The 24380-nt window shown below is 37.6% G+C and overlaps 1 protein-coding gene across 1 annotated transcript in view; it reads right to left on the reverse strand.

Moving 5' to 3' along the window:
- Positions 1-5554: 5554 nt before the first annotated feature.
- The window catches only part of LOC131154894 (DNA-directed RNA polymerases II, IV and V subunit 3-like), a 31876-nt gene continuing 13050 nt past the window's right edge, over positions 5555-24380 (reverse strand). Inside the window, exon 3 of the mRNA XM_058107705.1 lies at positions 5555-6124. Coding sequence (XP_057963688.1) covers positions 5852-6124 — 273 coding nt within the window. The 3' untranslated portion in view covers positions 5555-5851. The remainder of the gene's footprint in view (positions 6125-24380) is intronic.

The following is a 24380-nucleotide window of genomic DNA, read 5'->3' on the forward strand; positions in this document are numbered from 1 at the left end:
CCTATGTTCTTATAAATCCTTTCATTCACATAAATGTTAAGATGCCAACCATGTAAGATTCTGATGTCCAAACAAATGTGGAAATGAGATTTCATGGGCATTACGTACATTTCCAAAAACATTGAAAGAGCAAACACTTCCTATAGAGTTTAGTAAAGATCTATTCTTAAATCTTGAAGCATGCGAAAATCTCAAAGTGGTTAGTTAAGACCTGTTCTTGACCCTAGATCCAAACTCTTAAGTATAACAACAACACAACAAACAACAAAAACAAGCCTTAATTCCCACTGGACCGGCTTGGATTCATATCATAGTGATCTGACAAATTTTAAACTAGTTGTCAGCTACCTAACACAACATTCCTACTTTATCTAGGCTTAGGACCGGCTGTGTGTGAAAAGATTAGGATATTAAGTGTATCACATGTGGAATTATCCAAACTCCTAAGTGATGCTTATAAAAATTTGAACCTATGTTTAACTAAAGGTAAAAGGGAATGAATGAGGTTCTCAAGTCCTACTCGCTACTTGGAACCAAAGAGATAATTAAACAAGCCCTAGCTAAAATATCTACTTTGGTACATCAATCTAAGTTTGCTCATGGAAGTGGGGGTTTGTTATTATCCAACTATCTAATATATCATAACCCCTATAAGCCAAGTAATTAAGCCAAGTAATTAAGGTAATCCCAACAATTTCTTAATTCGTGAAATTTATCAAGCCATTCTTTAGTTGGGCAATTGAGTACTTGAAGCGGTTTCACTCTTGGTACTCAAAAATAGTCACAAGAATTTCAAACACATCCTAATATATGTTTATTTTTCGTTAAAGTATACGTGGAAGCCAAACAAAGCGCAAGGGAAGGTGAAGAGAAAAGAATGTATTATATCTATCAGAAATCCTTTGAAATATACTACTAAGTGGAGGAGTATTCGAATCCTAATACATTTGTGGGATGACCCTTAAGACCAATTGAAGCATCAAGCAAGTTGTTGACATATGGCTCTCATGGCCCAAATGACAACCTAAGAGGGAGATAAATTGAGTTCAACTAAACTTAAGTGCTTGATTGCCAAAATATAGAACAAAATCAAATAATACAATCAAATAAGGAAAATACTTAAGCAAATTAAATAAAGAGAGTAAGGAAGAGAGATTTGAACTCCTATTATAGTGGTTCAGTTACCTCAAGCCTACATCCGCTCTCTCAATGCCCAACCACCTAAGGTTACACTAACAAAACCCCTTGCTCTGACGGAGGTAAGGTCACCAACACACTCCTTGCTTTGATGGAGGCAAGGACACCACAAGAATTTGATTACAAAAGAAAGGTCCTCACAAAGAATAATTTGCAAATAAAGAGCAAGTGTAATTATAAAAACTCTCTAAAAGAATGATCAAACTCAAACACAAGAGTTCGATATTTTCTCTCTTTGAATGAAGATTAGCAAATTGTGAGATAAGAGAGAAATAGAGAATAATTGGATTAGCAAGTGTTAAGGCAAAAGTCTTTCTTTATGTTCTTTAGGCTTAGAGGGCATATATATAAAGTTTGGAGTCAAACTAGTTGTCTTTTTTCTTATTAGGATGTGTCAACCAACCTATCAATCAATATGGTCAACCTATATAGAGGCCAATTAATCGAGCAACCACCCTACCAAGGCCGATCAAATGATTAGACAAAGCAACCCATATCAACCTCATTTTCATTTGATTTCATTTTTTGTGCCTCAATATGACAATCTTATGGAGTTTTTGTGCACATAACATTACAAAGTGAGAGAAAAAATACAAGTAGAGAACAAAAATAAAGTCATCGAATTCTCTCAATCGTCCAACTCTAATGACATGAAACATGTTAAAACACAAGTTAAATGGGAAGCCATAATTCCACAGCCAACAAACTCATATGCATAAGATTATCCACTTGAATTATGCAAGTACAAGCTTCCGTAAAGAGGGCAAGAGGGCTTGAAAGGCCCCATGTGTCAAATTTCCCTAATAATAAAGATTTAGTGTTGCATTTTTTCCTTTTTTTTTTTTTTTTGTTTAAAGGGGATGGAGCTCCCATAAGTTATACTAGGTCAAGGAGCAATCATATCTTAAGGCACTTGTTGGATGACCTCGAGGAAAACCTAAGCGTGTCAAGCAAGTCGTTGAGTTATGGCTCATATTTATAATGTTATCTAATTCAAATATGTCAATAGGAGCTTCCTTGTGGAGGGTGAAGGGTTCAAAGGGCCACATGCGCAAAACCTACCTAATAGAGAGGATACAACATTGCATAGGGGGCTTCCCAGTGAAACCCCCCCAATGCTACAATGTGGTACTTAAGATATGACATAGTGTCGTTATATTGTTATGTAGAAGTATTTTGAGGATTTCATAAGGATTGTATATATCCTTGTATAAAGGATTGAAACCCTAAGGCAATTTCATTAATGATATAATAGAGATTTTCTAGAAGCTTCATAGAGGTAAGCACATTATTGAACCACATATAATCAATTTGTTCTTGTTTCTTTCATTTGTTATTTGTGTGCATAACCTTAGGGCATATTTCACAAGACAAGTAACCTAGATTGTGCTAGAGCACTAAGTTCCTACATACCCCCTTAATTAAGGTCTCCATTCATTGAGCAATGGAACATGGCATTGGTGTGATACTATCAAAACGCTCTTTGGAAGAATGGTCAAACCCTCTATACATTGCAAAAGAAGTTAAAAAGGAAGGTTTTGCAGAACTGCCCCGTCAAACTTAGAAGATAGTGCTTGCTTTCTACAAATGAATGGTTAATGTGGAAAAGAACAAACAAAAGTCAAAGAAAATGGCAAGACATACTAAAGAACAAAGAGAAAACAAAAGAGGATTGTAGAATGTATACCTAGTTGCTAAGAAGAAAAGGTAAATCAAAGAAGAAGAGCCTAGAAGAGAGGAAGAAGATGAAATTTTGACCCAATGCATGTTCAAATATTAGGAATGAACAATCGAAATTGATTAGGTACAAATAACAAGAGATTTCCTTGCCGGGCCAACTAAAGGCGACACATAGGCATATATGAAAATATCTTGGGATATCAAATGATTCAATAAATTTTTTGCATGTCCATTAGTCTTATCGAAGAGCTAGACACATCCCATCATTTTTTTGTGTTTCAAATACTAGATATCTACAACGGGAAAAATCTCGATGCCTTTATGACTCAAGTGGATCAGCAATGATAGTAAAGGGTAATTTATGAGGGCAAAGCCGAGATTAGCAACATCGACCTAAAGCACAACCATGCAAAGTAGATCAAATAAAGAGAAAGACTACAGTAGAAGCTCTTACAACGACAAAGCTAGGTGTGAAAATGTATAGGGCTAGAATTTTATTCAAGGAAATAGCATATAGAAATAGCAAGTACATATCTATGATAGATGACATAAATGCTTATTACAATTGTTATGTAACCAATAATCTTGAATAATGATTGGACTCTTCAAATTAACGAATTGTTTGGTTTTCAAATATTCAAATGACTAAAATTTATTATAACATATTGTGTTCTATATATAAGTTATGGTAGACTAATTGCACATGAGTGATGTTTATGTTTTTAAACATGCATCCATATGAAAAATGGAGAAACACTAGGGGAGTAAGATTACCGATTCATATTATCACTTAATGGGGAACGCTTAAAACAAATTCAATGACTTGTTTGGCTCAATTTTTCACATCCTACAAATATGGTACATAAAAAATACACCAGCCCTAAAAAGGGATCTATAAGATTGTGGATCTACCCTCATTCGCACCAGCCTAATTAGTCAACCAAAACATCGGATGCTCTGTTCTGAATCCCTATCATATTAGTGATCAAATCAACAACAAGAAGCTAATTAGAAGGGCAATGTCTTGTACCCATGTCGCCAAGTTTGTTTTATAAATTATCTTTAGATGCTTAAATCAAGTTTGTAAGACCATCTCCCGAGCATAGCTTTCTTTTCAACAAAATGGAAACAATGTTATTTGACCTAAGCAGCCTGCAATTATCACCATGCCAACAAGCGTTTGTTTGCCCAAGTTGAGGAGACAGCATCAACCCTGCAAAATTGTTCATAAGAGCAGCTTATAACACGAAGTGTTTGATGCCCAAAGATTGGCCAACAGCTTGTAATTAAATTGGAAGGTTTATTTTGCTCTGCCTGCAGAGCCTCTTGGCGATCTGCCACAGCTCGCAGGGAACTCTCTCCATGTATAGCTTAGAGAAGCCTACAGTTTGGAATAAGAAAAGATGTCGATGATGGCGACGCTACAACTCATCTTTTAAGCCTTCCAACCTTTTCTCTCAGCCATTCTCGAAAGGTTAAAAAATAATAAAACAAGAATTCAATTTTCATTTATTATTATTTTTAAAAAAAAAAAAAATTGGGAGGTTTAATGGGGATGCTGAAGGGTGAAAGTGATGTGGGCATAGATGGCAATCCATCTGCGGCAGGAAGAATGAAAGCAGCAGCTGCAGCAGCGGCAGCAGCGGGAGGTCCACATTCTCCTCTGCAAAGATGAAACCCGTGAGTGCATCCATGCGGCCACCGTCGATGAGACAACCCCAGCTTTCATTCAGCTTCGTTCATAATAAATAATGCAGTACACAGATCACGCAAGAACTCCAAAAGAAAAAGGCAAAAAGAAAAAAATAAACTTGTACCTTAGAAAAATAAAAAATAAATAAAAAGGTAAAAGAACAGCTACGAGGATAAGGAATTTGTACGCTTTATTTCTTCTACCTGGTAAAGGGTAAGCCACCAACAATTGGGGTGTGCCCATTAAAAAGAAGAAAAAGCAGATTCCTGGAGACAACAACCCCCCATGCTGTCCTAGTTGGGTTTGAATTATTGGCGCAAGTCAATACAAATTCAAATTTTATCTATTTATTTATTTTTATATAAGTATATTCAGATCTTAATCCAGACTTGTTAAAAATATGTAGGTGTGAATGGTCCAATGTCTAAAAAGAGGGATTCAGAGAGGGGTTCTAAAAAGAAATAATAAATTAATCTTTTGGGTCAAATTAGTGTTTACTGGTATAAGGGCTAGTTAATAAAAATCTCGAGCCATATCCATCATCAGCATTTGTGAATGCCATGCTGAGTTGGCAGCCTAGGTGGATATGGGAACTCAATTCATGCCGCTCTACGACACAGCAACCACAACCTTTCATTGCAGAGGGTCAATCCAGGTTCACGTGTAACAGTCCCAATATCGACAGTGCAGCTACTGGCTCAAGAGGACAAAATTAAAAGCTGCAGATAATTCACAAGTTTGTTTTCTAAGGTTCTGGCCCTCGACACACCCAAGTCCAAGAAATTGCTCTGACATTTCAATTCTGGCAGACATGTGGAAGTTATTACTCTCATCCCTAGAGCCAAAATTCCATTTCAAGGGGGCAAACATTGAGAATTTTAGTAACCAGGGCTCATAAAATGAACAGAATCAAAACTCAAGCACAAACCCAAGGATAGGAAAGAATGAGGGGCTTCGTGATTGGGGGGTGGGGGCTCTTCTCCAGAGTTTAAGAACATTATATTTTCAAGACACCTGAAAGATGATTACAGTTCATGATAACCTATATTGCTCCAAGGTCTGCTACCCATCTAAAGTTCTACTCGAGTCCAATGCATATTCTAACCAAAAACATAAACGAGAGAGAGAGAGAGAGAGAGAGATTAGCATCCATAGTTTAAGTGGCAGAGGAAGTACAGTGGATACCTCACTAATTTTAAAGACAAAACCCGAGAAAGCAGATGGAAGTCAATTGATCTCCAAGAAATTCAGAGATCAAATGAGCCATATGCACTGATGACATCATCCCCCTCTCATATGCGCACCCAACTCACCAAATTGGTCATCAGCTTCAACAGTGTCATCTGACAGACGAACAGCATCTAGTTTTTGTTTAAGGACTTCTATCGCATTGAGTACCAACTGAGAGGCTTTGATTGCACCAGTAGACTCAACTGTGAATAAAAAAGAGTCTTCTTTTGCATAAATCTCCACAAGCCCAGGCTTCCCCATAGCTTCTGCTTTCTTGAGCACTTCATCATCGTAAGTGTATGCCTCAGGATCAACGACAATGACCTGAAAGTGTAAAATGATATACTTGGTGAAGGTGTGTAACCAAGGATAGATCACATCAGCAAATAATTGCTAATACCAAACAAGTTTCAATAAAAAAATTTAAAAAAAAAAAAAATCCAAAATACAACATGCAAAATGACAAATGCAGGCAAACCTAGCTTGCCATCACAAGATATCAACCTTTTTCAGGAACACTATTGAGTTCTCATTACAAATGTGCATTGCATGCACAAAAAGTCACATTAGATACTTCATTTAATATATATCAGCAACAAAGAAAATGTTTCCCCTCTCTCTACAAATTCTAGACAAAAAGGAAGAGTTTCTTAAATGGTAAAACTACAGTGAATTTATTGAATAAGTTTTCAATCAAACTACGGCAACAAACCTCTTACTAGAACAGTTTGAAATTGTAAACATAAATCGATAATAATCACTGTATCTGTTCAGAGTCGTCCTGCCAACCCCGCACATGTTGGCACCTATGCCTCCTTGGGAATCCCCATGCAATTCCCATCTTCCACTACAGTTTCAGCAGCAGAATGGGATAGCTTTTTTTTGATAAACAAAGAAAATTTATTATAAATAGCAGAGTGTACAAGGAAAAGAAAAACGAAAAAGGAAAACAGGGAGAATTAAAAAACCAACCTTTACATCAAGAGAAAATAATTACAAAACTTCCAGAATGAACTCAAACCAACTCAATGCAAATAGAGCCGACTAGTCCCTCTGCATGTCGTCCAAAGAGATGGTATAAGAATCCATTTGCCGACACCCACAACGATGCAAGAGACACCATTCTTCTCCAAAGCAAATTATTAAACACAGATACACCTTCAAATATTCTAATATTCCTCTCAAAACAAACACGCCAACTAATCGCCATAACCACACAATGTCATAAAGTTTTCCTATCCTTTCCTATACCAAAACCTGTAAATATGATGGTACAAAACACCTTCAATGTGGAGGGGCAATGAAGAAACATATGTGCACTAGTCTCTCCACTCAAGCAAAGGACACAAATGTCCAGAGACAGGGCTTTACTAGGTCTTCTCTTCTGAAGCAAATCATTGGTGTTGATTCTTTCAAGTATCACAGTCCAAATGAAAGCTTTTATTTCTTAGGGAGCTCTGCTTTGGCTTTTTCAAAATCATTGGATACAAAAATAATTTATCCACAGAATGGTCATGAATCAAGAGAAAGCATTTACAAGAGAATTACCCAAAAGTTTCTAAGCTCCAAATCCTCTTATCACTCCCCAATGAGCATGAAAAGAATTGGGCAGCCTAGAAGGGCCAACTCATTTCTCTCTCATTAAGATTTTCTCCAAAAATGGAAAATTCCAAAAAGGCCCATCTCCTTGCAAAACAAGAAAGCAGAGATGGGGGTTTCATGAAGAATACATAATCGAAAAGGACGAGGGAACGTAATAGACAAATCCATTCCCCCACCCAATGGTTTTCCCAAAAGCAAATTCGCTCCCAATTTCCCACTGAATAATGGATATTAGGAAGGGAATAATCATAAATCTGAGAAACAAACTTCCAAGGACTCAAATAAGAAAACATTAGTTCCCACTTTAGCATCCCTCCCATTTTTTAGTATTCCAAATTTATTGCAAATTACCTTATGCCAAAGAGAATTAGGTTCCAAAGGGAAGCACCATAACTATTTCCCCACCAAAGATATGTTTTTGGACACCTAGTAACCAAGACCCAAGCCTCCCACCCTTTTAGGCCTACACACAGTAAGAACAGGACAGATTTGAAAACAACCCACTGCCAAAACTACCCTTAAAACTGATCAAAGCCTAAACTCAAGCCCAGCAGCCACGGATATTCACATTGGCTAAGATGTTCCAAGATCACTTAAACTAATAAGAATAGTTGATACTCTTGATCTTAGCCAAAAAGGCCGAGGAAGCTATGTTCCAAGATTACTTTAGCCATCATAAATGTTGATTGGTCGATCCAACAACCCCAGGCTACAATTTCTAAATAATATATTAATAATAAAGCTTGAGAACCATCATACTGGCAAAGCAGCCAAAATCAGGCAAGTGGTCTCAATGTCAGGGTATCACTTATCTCTCACACTATACCATTACGGATTTGGTATACCAGAGCAGAAACATCCCCTTGCTTGGGAAGAGCTTACACTCATCAGTCATACAACTTTCACACATTCTTTAGGGTAATGGCATCAACTTTACAAGTCAAGACACTCATGTATTACAGAAAAAAAGGCCAGCGAGCAACCATCTTGGCAACTGTTTTTACCAAAGAAAACATGCTATTCTTGATTGCATCACCACATTCAGGAGATTATTGACCATAGAAATTAATGTTCATGTGAGCCAAAAGGAAAATTCTTGTTCAAAATGCTCTGATTTAAACATCGTACTCGTCCATCCTCATGAGTCTAAACCATCAATGAGCTGGTTCCCTTATCCAAGCAAAACTCTACACAAAGAAAACATGTTAATTTTCATTGCTTTACCACTTTCTTCAAATTTAATTCATGTTATGTAGGCCAGAAGGAAAGGGCTTGCTCAAACTAAAGTGACTTAAACATGGTACACACCTGTCCTCGGGGCCACCAAAAAACTGATCCCCTGTTTAAGGAAGTCAACCAACCAGGTCCAGCATCATCAAATCAATATACCGACTCACTAGTTAAGAGCACTTGTAGTTCCCAGCAAATGTAAGAGTATTGATGCATCTTTTCCAGTTATTTAAAATTTATTATTATTATTATTATTATATTTTGAGAAGCTAGAAGAGGGTACCACTAAAAACTCCAAAAAGCAAGTCATCCATGTAAATAGGCATACACCATCTCAAATAAAGTAAACATTAATAATATAAAAAATTTTAAAAATAAAAATATCTGAATTTTGGACAGAATTCTCCTTTCATACAAAAATGCAATGTAAAAGAAATATCTTTCTTTTAGTCTCTCCAAGGAGTCCTTGTTCCTTTTAAAGCCCTCAAACAGTGCAGTCATGGTCTAAGAATTTGACAACATACAAAAGAAAGGTGCAATCATAAAGCAATGCAAAATTTTTTACAAATCCATAACATCAAATAGACCAGGAATGAATATTCCCATGGAATGTCTATTCCAATCCTACCCATAATGGATGGAATAACACAAGCTTTTGCATGAGCAACCTTTTTAAAATTATTATATCTGAATATATATTTATTATTAAACTCGTCCTATTCAGTTCTATTCCTAGGAATAGACACTCCAATGAAACAAACGCAATCTAAAGGAATATCATCCCAAACCTTTTTTCTAGCTCTACAATGGGCTTTGTTTCAAGCTATAGGTTATTTTATCTCATCTGCCACCAAATACATAAAAAAAACAAACACCTACGAGTTCCCCTCAATTACAATGGTGTAAGTGATTAAATTACTCTTGTTGTTTGTTGCAGAAGCAGCATATATTTATCAAAAAACTCCCTCTTGTCCTCAATTTGTCCACTATTAATGTTATATGTCATGTGGCTTCCCAAGTGATAATGAGAAACTAGAAATCTGACCATATCCCACCTTCCAAGCAATTAGGGTCTCTTCCAATAGTAGGATCTCAAGCCTATTGATTCCCACTTTCCAGTTACCACAAGGCCATCTCCAAGTAAATCATTCCCATTGGTAGAATATCAGTAAAGTGATGGGCATTGTTCCTTTAAAAGAGATATCCCACACCACACATCTTGCCAAAAATAAATAGAAGCTCCATGACCTACCGCAAAGGTAATCCAGGTGAAGACTTCCAAACATTTTCTGATATGCCTCCAAAGGCCATTGAATTTTCCGAAATTATGGCCTGTCACATGATCTAGTCCATAAATATGCAAGTGCTCCCTCACATTTTGAATGGCAACAGTGTGGTAATTCTTAGGGGGTATATAGTGACAGATGTTCAATTTGCTTATGACAACTTTGGTTTCCCTCACATTGTGAATAGCAATAGTTTGGTGACTCTTTGTGGACAAGATGTTCAATTTGCTCATGGCAACTTTGGTTTCCTTTAGGTAGAATGGCAAGCAAGGGAGGATGAGAACTAGTTTGAGTCCCAACCTGGAATATACATTTTGTATGGGTGAACCCAAGTTGTACAGAGGTCCATCAATACCAAAACTGATGCCAGTTCTTAAACTGCATGGGCCACAGAACTATGCCCTCCCCTGCTAGTAATATATCTCACAATCACCATAACCAAACCAGTTCCACAAAAACTTATGTTTATTACAAACTAGAAAAAACCAGAACCATTTTCTATATTAGTAATAAGAATGCCTCTTGAATCAAAAATCAGATTTTTAGTGACTCTTCTTCCAACCTAACTGTCCTCATTTGTTAAGCCCAAATATTCTGCATCTAGGTAAGAGTAGCTTTCTATCATAGATAGGATAACCTACGCATTAACAATTTAATGCACAAAGGTGTACAGTGAAGAAAAAAGAACCAAAAGAAACAAGCACATCTTACCATAAAAGGGAAAGAATACCCATTACATACACACACACACACAAAGATACTGAATGTTCATTAGAATAAATGAAACATAGACATGATCACAGGAACACAGTATACAGCACAACAACACAAGCACAAGAACATAACAATTTCTAAAAATAAAGGACACAACACAGCAAAAATATGATAACAAAATAAACATATATGTGTGAATACACTAAATGTATAAATCTTAGGGGTTGCTTGGTATCATTTCTGTTTTCTGTTTCCATTACTCTACATGAAAAAACAGATTATGACACCAAATTTGTTTATGTTGCTAGTTTTTTTGTTTCTAATGGTTTTCAGTTGTTTTCGAAAAGACTAAAAACCAGATTTTATAGTTTTAAATTGTTTTGCTTTGGCAACTGCCACAGTACTTTAATATCCAGAAATTAACTCTTTTAAATTGAAGCACTCATTTTATACATAATTTTCAATTAAAATTAAAATAAATGACCATATGAATATAAAATATAATTAAAATAAAATATCCATAAATTTCTAAAATATTGCAGAAAAATAAAGTCATTTAAAAAATATAATTAAAATAAAATATCCATAAAATTTATAAAAATTCAAGGAAAAATAAAGTCATTTAAAAAATATTTTTACAACTTTTAAATTGTCATGAACAATATGATTATTCATGTAAAATAAAACATTCATAAATTTCTAAAATTTTGCAGAAAAATAAAGTCATTTAAAAAATATAATTAAAATAAAATATCCATAAAATTTATAAAAATTCAAGGAAAAATAAAGTCATTTAAAAAATATTTTTACTACTTTTAAATTGTCATGAACAATATGATTATTCATGTAGCACTAAAAAGTGAGCTTTGAAATACAATTATCACGTTTCATGAACAATATGATTATTCATGTACCGCTAAAAAGTGTGCTTTGAAATACAATTATTACGTTACAATAATAGTGATAATTTTTTTTTATTATAATATTGTCAATTTGTATTCTTTGTATTTTATTATTTCATTCATTTTTAAATTTTATTTGATTCAAGGACAAAAATGAGCATTTGTTCAATCAAGTTTTTTATTTGTGTTAGTTCTATAAATATTAACTAAAACATGTTGCTGAAGGTCTTTAGTTTTGTTTCTCATTTTTAGTGTTCACTTCTTGTTTTCATTTTCATAATTTCTAATATGAAACGCCCCCTTAGGTTTATAACATAAATTAAGGGTAAAAACATACTAGGTGGACAGAGTTATAGATATGGACATTCAAATACGTTCAATAGGACTCCCTCCCATGTGTTAGGCTTATAACATAAAACATAGTAGGAATTATCACTTATCTGGGGCCCCACCCCTTTTCAGTTCAAGAATATGTGGCTGAAATTAGAGGGATTCATGGACAGAATCAAAGATTAGTAGAATACTTTACAACTAGAGGACTGCTAGCTTTGTTGTGGCAAATAAAATAAAATAATAATAATAATTAAAAAAAAAAAGAACTCTCATGTAGAAGATTAAGATTTGGAATAAAGAAAGATTTTTGGCAATGTCACTGAAAAAGAGATCCATGTAAAGGAGCTTATCCCACTGAATTCTAAAGAGGCAGCTGCAGGGTGGATCACGGAAGAGATTGAAAATCGAATGTGTTGAAATTGGCAATCTGATACCAATTGTTGAAAATTTGCACTCTGATATCAATTGTTGATGCGAATGTGCAGCGGAAGACCTCGCAAACTCGAATCAATCCGAAACAAGTAATGCAAGCACTCAACGATGAATATACAGAAATTAACAATCAATCACAATGAATAAAGGAAAGCAAACAAAATCAAAGACACAAGAATTTACGTGGTTTAGCAATTTGCCTACGTCCACGAAAGTAAGCGGCTGTTCTAAAACACTTCTGCAGTGATCTCGTAGAGGAAAATCCTCCAAAATCTCCCAATTTATTGATCTCTAATTCAAATTCCGTGATTTACGCCGAATAAAACCATCGACAGTTTCAAATCGTCGACGAAAGATACTGAGGTTGAATCTTCTGTAGACTGAAACCGTCGACCAATCCGTCGACGATTTGATCCTACAACTAGCCTCCTTGTTCTTTGCATCACTAAACTTTCCCCGATGCATGCGTTCCACTCAAATATGAGCCACATCTCCAACAATCTCCACCTTGGCTAACATTCACCACTTAGGAGAAAACTGAAAGCCTACTCCCTGCTCCACTCGAGACAATAGCTTGGGACCGTCTCCTGTCTAACACCTGGAGACGTTGATCAAGTCCAAGCAATCCTTGAACTTGTCCATTGTGACCGGCTTCGTCAAAATATCAGCTACATTGCCAGACGTGTAAACCGTCTCAAGTATAAGTTTACCTGAAGCAATCAGTTCCCTGATCCTATGAAATCGCACATCAATGTGCTTTGTTCTCATATAATACACCTGATTCTTCGCCAAGTAGATGGCACTCTAACTATCACACTGCAGCCGAACTCCACTTTGCTGGACACCCAGCTCCTTGACCAATCTTGTGAGCCACAATGCTTCCTTGGCAGCCTTAGTCACTGCCATGTACTCCGACTCAGTTGTTAAAAGTGCAACTTGAGACTGTATCCTCGACTTCCAACAATTAGGCCTTCTCATAACATACCCTGTTGTAGACCTTCTGTCATCCAAGACCCCTATGTAGTCTGCATCCACGAATCTCACAACTGACGGATCACTCTGCTGCCCGTTGAATCACCCCATTGTACTGCGGTAGGAAACCTTTGATATGTCCCGAACATCACCGTTCGTTCTTGGGTACCGAGCGGTAGACAGTTTACATTGATTCGCCACCAATGTACCAGTGACCGGTTTTAACATTAACTATGCTAAACCTCTCCAACACTTGCTCCACAAAACCACCCTGAGATAACCACAATCTCCACTCATTTTTGTCCAAACAGCCACCCTGAGATAACCCGAATCTACCTGCAGCTTTATCCTTGCGAATCTCCAACCCAAAAATCCTCTTGACAACACCCAAAACCTTCATGTCAAATTCCTTTCTCAACAGAGTTTCCGAATAATTAACCTCAGTCGAAATCTTCCCAGCAATTGGCATCCTATCACCCTCTTCCCCTATGGAAGCTCCACCAACTCTCACACCTGATTCTTATGTAATAACTTCATCTCCTCTACCATATCACTTATCCATCTATTTTTCCCTTTGCTGTGCACCGCATCTTGAAAAATAGTAGGAACCTTGCTAGTAATGATAAACGCATAAGACATCAGGTTATCAAACTCATACCTGAGCGGTAGCCTAATAATGCATCTAGGCCCATTGTGATCTTGCTGGTCTCCTGAGTTAGAAATCCTTGCAATATGAACGATGTCATCTCTGCCCAGAATCTGTAACTCCACCTGCATCACATTCTCCTTTCTACTCCAATTTATACTATGATACTATTGGCATCCTGAGCCAAAGCTCCTTGCACTTCTGCCCTTAGTCTCCAACTCCACCAGCACAACATGTTCGTTGCTGTTGCAGTTTTCTAGCACCAGTTTCTCTTCATCTACCTAAGTACGCTACACCATGGCTTTAATCACAAAAACCATGTCTCTACCGATCACCACCCCGTTTGCTATTGGACCATACATCTTGAACTCATCTTTCTTATACCCTGGAAAGATGTACCGTCCGGACATCGCATCAAGCTTAGATCTCACCTCACTAGAAATGTGCATGGCTGGACCTTCAAACTCTCTCAATCCAGAGAAGTCTACCACATAACTTGTCCAAACGTCTCTTGCAACTCTCCCATCTAGTGATACCTTTGGCGATCGGTTAATCGAGAAACACGTCATACTCGCTGACTTTACTAAGAAGTTCCTTGCAAGCCCTACATACAACCTGTCATGCTCACAAAACCCCTTGAACAGCAGCGTACTTAGCTCCAATGTCAGACTTGAGGAACTTTCTCCCGATATGGTATTCCACCTCAAACACAAGTTAAACCTGGCAAACATCTCCCACTTGTGTGCATGAAGTACCCCCAGACATTTCATGATAAACTCACTAAGTACCCATGTCCAACCCGTGATGCTACCCACATCGGTCCCCAAACATCCAAAACAATGTCGTTAAGAATACCCTCCTTTTTGTGTGTAGTTGTCATGAAATGAACCCCATTATACTTCACAAGCACACAGTACTTGCAGAAATCCAGCTTACATGATTTGACCCCCTTCAAAAAATTTCTTTTGTAAAGTTCTTTCATTTCACGCTCACCCATATGCCTTAAACGCATATGCCACAAAGCGTTACTATCAGACTCTGCGGCTGCAGCACCACCTACAACCGTAGTACCTAGCAGTGTGTATATATTCCCCGGTACTCTCTTCCCCTTCATCACGGTCAGAATGCCCTTGCTCACCTTCATTAGCCCACCTTCAGATTAGTAACTAAACCTGTTATAATTTAAGGTGCCTAACGAAACCAGATTCTCACTCAACTCCGAGATGTGTCTAACATCACATAACGTCCTCACCGCACCATCATACATTTTGATTCTGATATTCCCCATCCCGACAACTTTGCATGCAACATCGTTTTCCATCAGAACGGAACCAGAACTCACCCATACGTATGTAGTGAACCAGTCTTTGTTGGGTGCCATATGATAAGAACACGCCTAGTCCAAGATTCAAGAATTTGCAAACTCATCTAACACAGATGAAACCGAGAGCGTATCCACCGTCATCACTCCCAAAGTCTCCTACTACATTCGCCGTGTTTGACAAACCTTATTGAGTTCCCTCATTCTCCTTCTTCCACTCCAAACACTCTAGTTTTATGTACCCTATTTTCCCACACTTAAAACAGCAAACGTCCTTCCTCCTCCTAGACTGCGACTGAGTTTTATTACCACTTGATCCGCTCCAAGACTCGTCTCTCTCACGATCCTAATTACCCTTCGCCACAAGCTCTTCACCTTGTCAACTCTCATCGCTGGCCTCCCTCCTCCACTGGAACCCCAACAATGCACTCGTGATATCCTCCAACTCCAGGGTTTCTTTCCCCCATGTCAGAGTCGTAATGAGATTCCCGTACATAAGAGACATAGGTATGAAATTAAGCAGCATCAACGCCTTATCTTCTTCCTCAAACTTCACATCAACTCACTTCAGATCACTAATGATCTGATTGAATACGTTGATGTGCTGAGTCAAGTTCATCTTAAGCCAATATAGTTTTTGCTTAAGATACAACTTGTTCGTCAATGACTTGGACACGTACCGGCTCTTCAGTTTTAGCCAAACCACTGCTAGCGATTCCTCATCCATGACGTGATACATCACATCATCAGCAAGACAATGTCTGATAGTAGACATAACTTTTGCTTCCAACTCCTTCCAACTCATGTCGGCCATGCCTTCCGGCTTCTTTCTGCATAGTGGCTTCACCATACCTTACTGCACCAACAAGTCCTTAACCCTCCTCTTGCCAAAGTCTGAAATTTCCCGTTCCATCGAACTTACTAACATTGAACTTCACCGAAGAGATCCCAGCCAATGCAACCAATAGCTCTACTACCAATTGTTGAAATTGGCACTCTGATACCAATTGTTGATGCAAATGCGCAGCGGAAGACCTCACAAACTCAAATCAATCCAGAACAAGTAATGCAAGCACTCAACGATGAATATACGGAAATTAACAACCACAATTAATAAAGGAAAGCAAACAAAATCAAAGACACAAGAATTTACGTGGTTCGGCAATTTGCCTACGTCCACAAGAGCTAGTGGTTGTTTTTCACTATCACATGTGAAGCTTACATCAAGCCTATCAAACTAGGGTTACAAATATGGATTAAATACTAACCCCATGCGTACAAAAGACTTATACTACATCTAAAACACTTCTTTAGCGATCCCTCGGAGGAAAATCTTTCAACATCTCCCAATCTACTGATCTCCGATTCAAATTCCGTGACTTGCGCCGAACGAAACCGTTGACGGTTTTAGGCAAACAGTCGACGGAAAGATATCAAGGCTAAAACCATGGTTTGATCCTGCAACTAGTCTCCCCATTCTTTGCATCACTAAGCTTTCCCCAGTGCATGTGTTCCACTCAAATATGAGTCACATCTCCAACATAATGAATTTAAGGGATCTTAACAAGATAATTGGGCTCGAAGAAATCACTCAACGTTAGAAAAAATAAATAAATAAATAAAATAACAGACCATTTAGCTGGAGGGAGATAAAAAGGCAATTTTCTTTCATAAGATGACCAGTGATCACAAGAACCCAAAATTCATTGATAAGGTGGTTGTCGAGGGAGAATTATTTGAAGATTAAAGGGGTATGACGAATCCAATGTAACCTCTAGAAGGGGTTATATGTTGAATCAATGTAAGGAAGGCCTTCTTTGAGTAGCCCTGACTTCCAAATGGTACAGAGCAATCTAAATGGTTGTGCATGCCTCTTATTGATGACGAAGTTTTTAAGCCCTCAAGGAGAGCAATGGAGACCAGATAGGTTTATAATGGCTTTTTGGAAAGCTAATGGGAATTGTTAAAAAATAACTTTATGGGGGGTTTGAGGAGCTTCACAACTCCAGGGAATTTGTGGACAATGTAAAACATAAAAGATTACCACCCCTCAGCTTGGTCTAGAGTTCTCATAAAATCACCTCAAAAGTCCTACTCTTGAGGGTTAAAAAAAGACGATAAGCACAGTGATAGAACCCTCCAAAATGCCTTTGTTGAACGGAGGTGGATTCATGACAAGGAACTCGTGGCCAATGAAGTGGTCGACTCCCAGATTATCCGGGATGAGATGGGTGGTATTTGCAATCTTGACATGGAGAAGGTCCTTGAGCATGTTAAGTTGGAACATTATCCATTTTATGATGAGAAGATTGGGGGCTCAAAGAAAAATGGGTTTCTTGGCTCAAAACTCCACATCCACATATAGTTTCTCCATTCTCAAAAAAGGTCGTCCAATGGACTTCTTTAAGTCTTCAAGAGACTTAAAGCAATGAGATCCACTTTTTCCTTTGTCATTCATCCTTGTGATGTAGGATTGTATAGAAACGGAAAATGAGTGAAAGAATTGAGGGAGAGGAATGGAGACAAAAGGAGAGAACAAGAATAAAAAAGAAGGGAGGATAAAAAAAATTGTTGTACTCAGATAGGGCTGTAAATAAACCAACCACTCATGGTCGCCCAAGAGCTTAACTCGATAAGAGCTTGTTCAAACTCGATCATCACATAGATACGCAATTCTCAAACCCAATTTTGGGGCTTGTTTAATAAATGAGCCAAACTTGAACATGAACGCTCAATTGTTTGACTCGGTTTTAGGCTTGGTTAAGCTCGTTAATGAGCTCAGATTAGGCAAGCCCGCTTAATATGGTTGAACAGGGTTTGAATGCATGTAGTAGGTTTATTTAGCATAAAAGTAGGGATTGTTTGGACGTGAACTTTTTTAACCCAAATTCCATAATCTGAACTCAGTGATAGAGCCAAGGCCCAAGTTTAATATGTTGGCCTAATAAGGGCAAAGAAACACTAAGATAGTATTAGTACTAGTCCTCCTTCACTTTTAAACTTGAAAAGCCTCTTGCATCTCACAGCGAGAGGTTCCAAAAGAACCAAGCCATTCGTGAATAGCTCGTAGTTCGGCTCAATAAAGGCTCATTCAGCTTGTTCACTTGCAAAAATGAACAAATTTGCGCAAGTATATCCAAGATCAGCTCAACTCGAGCTCTAATTAAAAATTTAGTAAACAAGTTTGAGCATGGTAAAGCTTGGCTTGGCTCATTTAGAGTCCTACCCTAGGGTTACAAACAAACCAAGATGCTCACGAGCAGCTCGGGAACTCAGCTTGGCTCACTCATTATATAAATGAGTGATTCCCAAGCCCAATGTAAAGGCTCGTTACCAGAACATGAACAGGCTTGGCTTTTTTCGGCTCGTGTGCAGCTCAATTATAGTCTTGCATGGGATCATTTAACAGGCTTGGATTAGGCTCAAGGCTTTTTTAATAAAGCCGAATTAGTCCTAATCAATTGCAGCAGGCTAAAAAGTAGGTCTTGTCTCAACATGGGCTTGTTAAACTAAAACTTCATAACCAGAATTTAGTGACAAGGCCAACACCCAAGGCTAGGCTGGCTTAGTTGGGGGGAAGTCAATATTAGTAAGAGCTCATTTTCACTTTCTTTCCTAACCCTAATAAACAAGTTTGAGCATGGTTAAGGGCAGAAAAAGAAGAAAGAAGGAATACATAAGGAGGGAGAGAAAGAATAGACGTGAGAAGGAGGGAGAGAGTGGCTGTTGTGAGAAAGAAAACATGAAATGCAATTAGTCATGAGAAGCTCCTTATTCTTACATCATAAGCCTATATTTTTAGGCAACTAAGAAACCTCAGTGATAAAAATATTTTAAAAATTACAAAATAACCCCAAAACAATCAAAAATAAATAAAATAACTCCAAAGTAATTGAATTACTTAAGTAAACAAATATCCACAAACTAATCTAAAATCTCTAGTTTTAAAATCTTCAAACCAAATTTGATCACCTAGAACTATCCGCAGGCATCCTCCATCAAATTCCCCTCATAAGAGAAAATTTGACCTCGAGTTTTACAATGGCGCAACAATAGAGGGGAATATAAATCCATGAGCCATACAACTTCTAGTTTCACATAGTCCAATTTTAATTGACATGCAGTCCATTTTCAGTTGGCATGCAAAAGTCAACAACAAATTATTGAAATCTTCCTCAAGATTCCCATCCTAATAAAGTCAATAGGTCAAGAACTATCACATTTTGGATGATGATTGAAGACTTGAGGCCTATGTATCACAAGATTCAACAATTTCATATTCGTAAAGCTCTTGCTTTTGAATTGAACTCCCAATTTTAACATTGAATTTTGCTTCCTGCTCCTTGACCCTTCTACAACTTGAATTTTTGTCCCACTGCATTTGCTTTCTCTTCAGGTATGGACATCATGTGGACTACCATCCACAAATCCATGACAACAACACATTCACATTCACTTGCAATTTTTTTCCCTATCATCATATGTGTCGGCCAACAACAACAATTGCTGCTTCATACTTTATAGGCTGTTTTGAGATTGGAAGCTCGTGTTATCCAACATAAGTAGGGGTGAGCATAATTCGGGGAAACCTGAATTAACCGATCAATTTCGGTCGGTTCGGTTCGGTTAAAAAATAGGTCGGTTCGGTTCGGTTATGGATGTACCAAATTTCGGTTAATCGGTTATCGGTTCGGTTAAGAGAAATTTTAATTCGGTTAACCGAATTACCCGAAATAATAATAAATTAAAATTTAAATATAAACTAATAATATATATATACGCGGGATGGGGAAAAGGCGGGGGCAGTTTTATTAACCGTGTCTCTGTGCGGCTGTGCGCCTGTGCCTACATTTTTCTTGCCTCCAGAAACTGTTTTCCAAAGGCTGGCCTGCAAAATAAATTGTTGTCCAAAGGTTGGCCTGCAAAATAAATGCACCACATATCCATGCCCTGGTGGTGGCACAATGCCACCTTAATGGAAAATATAGAAATAATCTCCAGCCAATTAATTGATGATTTGATGGGATCTGATGCAAGGAGGAACTTATTCTTTGTGATGAATGTTCCAATAACACAGCCAGGTCATTTCCCACAAATGAAAGCCATGAGATGATGAGGTCATGTCCATTGCTCTCTTAGAATTATGGAATTGAGTTGTAGTAACCCCACTAGAAGTCACCAGGGGGAATGCATTCCGTTTCTATGACTGCATATCATCTGGAAAACAGGATTTATAAATTCCACTTTTATAGATTAATAGTAAAATATTCTTTTTTATTAATAAAATTAATAGAAGCAAAATATCTTTTTTTAATAAAATTAATAAATGAGCCCCAGAATTGATAAAAAAGTTATAATTATAATCTATTTTTAATAATTAATTTAAAATAAATTCGGTTAAATTCGGTTAACCGAATTACCCGAAAAGGTAATTCGGTCGGGTGAGGTTCGGTTAACATCTCTTATTCCGTCGGTTCGGTTAATAAAAATCATTAACCGAAAATTTCGGTTAATTCGGTTAATTAACCGAATTTGACCGAACCGACCGTTTGCTCACCCCTAAACATAAGTATTCTTCCTTATATGAGATAGAAGATGATCTCACCATAGCCGTTTAGGAAAAATTATAATATTAACAAAATTTTCATTCTAAACAAAAAGAATCTGAGTCTTACCTCGTTGTCTTCAGTAATATTGTATTCTATGGTTCTATTCCACCACTCAGCTGGATAGCTCACAAGCTAATAAGATGCAAACCTTGTTCTCGTTCCTCGTGTAGACAAGATTCAAAATAAGCATCAAGATAAAACAGCCAATCTGTTAATTCTCATCTTGGAAAAATTCCAATGAAACACACAATATCATCAAGACAAAGCATAGAGGCCCATGTAACATTTCCTGAATTCATATCTGACTTTAGGTGCTCACAGTGCCGAATTTTCATCCAGGAATATATATCAAACACTTGTAGTTGAATTATAAGACCAGCGTCAAAATCTCCCAATGGCAGTCAATTAATCACACTAATACTCCAAACTGTGCAGCAAATCTAGAATGGATGCAAGCAAGATAAGAAAATCTATAACTGATGTTGGCAGGATCAGTTCATTATATCATTATTCAGAAAATCTAAAAGCAAATCTTCAATATATTGTGATTAGATCAAACATCTTCACTATTCTTCAAGGCAAATTTCCAATTTTCCTTGGATACAGTCAATCTTGTGGTTGTAGACAAAATATCACTCTCAGGATTTTAAATATCACTTCTTTATATACAGTTTCTCATGCCAGATCTGTTCAAAATAACTAGGCTTCAGCCACCAGTTATGGGTAGTAGGGTAGGAAGGGCGGAGGGCGGATGTAAATGTATTTTAGAAAACAAGGCCAGGATACAAACAAAATAGGGGTTGAAAATTTGCAACTCTAAGTAGAAAACTCTTACTGGAAGAATAACAATAGGAGGGGCAGATTAGGGCTTTTGACAACCTGCAACTGAAAGTTGTCATGAATGGACTGCGACGTTAGAAGAGCTGTGAAGATTGAAGGATTTCAGGATGGGTAGCCAGTGATGCAAGTTGAGTCAATGACCAGAAGGGTCTATTCAGGACAGATTTCAGAGATGTGAAGGAGATGCTGCTGCTGTTTGTTAGCTCAAACAACAAGAAGTTCTGGTAGGGCAGTAGTTGTGATGAAGCACTTATTTCCAAACTTCTTTCCCCGTTAGAATTTTGAAGCAGCAGAGCACTGCCTACTGCCTTCTTTCTATTTTTTTCCCCCATTTTTTTTTTCCAGGTTATTATAACTTTCTTTGGTTGATTGTGGTTTTTTTTTTTTTCCTGCTTGAGTGCCCCCGCAAGAGTCTTCCCTTTGCACCAGCAATAAATCCTCACTTTTTCGGGGGCCATTTTCCTATGCTTCTGCTGCGGTCTTCCTTGTCACAGCAACAGAGACTTTTTTTTTTTTCTGGGGTTTTGCTGAATGGAAAAGGGTTAGATTTTAGTTTTCTGGGCCTTTTTTTAAAGGAGAAAAGGGTTAGTGTTTTGTTTTCTGAGGGTTTTTCTGAAGGGCTATGTAAGTGTAACTGTTGCTGGTGATTCAGAAGGCAGCAACTGAATGGGTAGGATGAAGGGGAGTGCAGTGCAGATGGTGGAGAATCAGGGTTGGCTGTGATACCGAAAGAGAAACAGAGAGAGAATTAATGGTAAAGATGCGTTAGAGAGAAACAATAGACATGAAGAAGAGGAAGACAGGACTACTATAAGAGACAGAAAGGGAAAAACAACTTCAGATTCAATTAATCATCAAAAGCTCTTTATTCTTACACCATAAGCCTATGCCTATACACAACTAAGAAACAATAAAACTACTAAAAATTAAAAGCAACCCCAAAACAATCCAAATAAAATAAAATAACCCCAAAGAAATGTTTCTTTTTTTGATAACAAAAGAAGATGATTTCATTAAAAAAGAAAGAATGTACGGTAAAGGAGAATAAGAAATCCTCCTAAACAGAAAAGACTGAAAAAAAAAAAAGTAGGAAAAGGGAAAGAAAAATATTAATCAAACCAAAAGACAGCCAATTCAATGCATGTCAAAGAAGCTCACTCCTTTTAAAGCACCCCATACAAACACACTAAAGCGAGGCTAAGTACTAAAAAAAAAAAGTCCATTATGCTTCAGCCATAAACCCCACAACACCACATAAGATGCACATCTCCATAATCCTAGAAGTTTATGGCATCCTTTTTCTTTTTGTTTTTTTATAAAAGATAATATTATCAAAACTGAGAGCCAGAGTACATGATTTAGAATTTTAGAGGACAAAGAGTCCTACCAAGAAAACTAGAAAAGCAGTAAATCCGTAATGCAGCAAAGAAAAACATAAAAAGCAATACAAGTAACCATTACAAAAGCACTCCCTCCAGTCTCTTACAAGATCACACAGCAAGTTCCCAAAAGAACCCTGGGGCCGGCACCCAAAAGGAGGCAAGGAAATTTGGTCTTTCCCATAAAAGCCGTGAGCAGGTTGATCAACCTTTAAAAATCCTATCATTCCTCTCTATCCACAAGGTCCAAAGGATGGTGCAAACAACCACACTCCAAAAAGCTCTACCATTTCTATTATTTCTAAAACCCATGAAATTAACCAAAAGCAGCTCTCCCGCCTTCCCCAGAGCCACCCACTCGTCCCCCCGCGAATGAAAAAAGGGTGTTCAAAAGCTGCAATGCGGAACCTACAATGCATGAAGAGATGGGCATCCATTTCGTTGCTTTCACAGCGCATGGTACACATGACAGGACTGAGAGCCTTATAGGGCCTTCTCCTCTAAAGCAAATCATGTGTGTTAAACTGTTAATCCTTTCTAGGGATCATGATACAGACAAAAAGGTCAAATCTTCCAGGCACCTTAGCCCTCCAAATAATGTTCCTAGAAAGAAAAAGGTTTGAAGAGGGAGATTTCAAAAGGTGAGACAGAAAAGATTTAAAAGTAAACATACCCTAAGAAACTGAAGAATCACCCTCCCACATTCTCTCATCCTCACTAATAAATCCCCTAAACATCGCACCTCTGCTGCCTTGTGCCTGGTGTCACGGGCTAAGCTTGTTCAGGGCATTATGCTTGCCTATGACTGCTTATCTCGTGTGTTTGGGATGGGTTTCCATCATGTAAATACTAGTGTAGGGTTATTTTCTAGTATTTATTTCATTGTAAGCCAAATAAGGCAGTATGACTCCTCGGTCACTTTGATGTTTCCTAGTGCCAGAGTGAGAATGGCCTAGAAAGCTCTTTAGGGGAGGGTGAGTGTTCATCAATCATTGTAAAACTCACTAGCAATTGTCAACGTGCTTAGCCTACTTGCCTCCCTCGCTAAGTACAACATGTCAACGGAGGATTTGTTAATGAATTACGTTTGCTTCAATATTTACTGCTTGGTTGCCACGGCTTTCATGAATTGATTATAATTTCCGCTGCTATCTGATTGAATGTTAATGAAAGTGCTTCGTGGATGAATGTTGGTAAACGATAGGCTGGCTAGTTAAGCAAGAGTGCTTTAGCTAGCGCCGCACGGCCCTTCACAACGGTGTGAAAAAGGCGGACCGTGACACCTGGCAACGCTGCCACGAGAGGTAATAGGAT

Source organism: Malania oleifera, chromosome 5 (genome assembly GCF_029873635.1).
Source record: "Malania oleifera isolate guangnan ecotype guangnan chromosome 5, ASM2987363v1, whole genome shotgun sequence".
NCBI lineage: Eukaryota > Viridiplantae > Streptophyta > Magnoliopsida > Santalales > Ximeniaceae > Malania > Malania oleifera.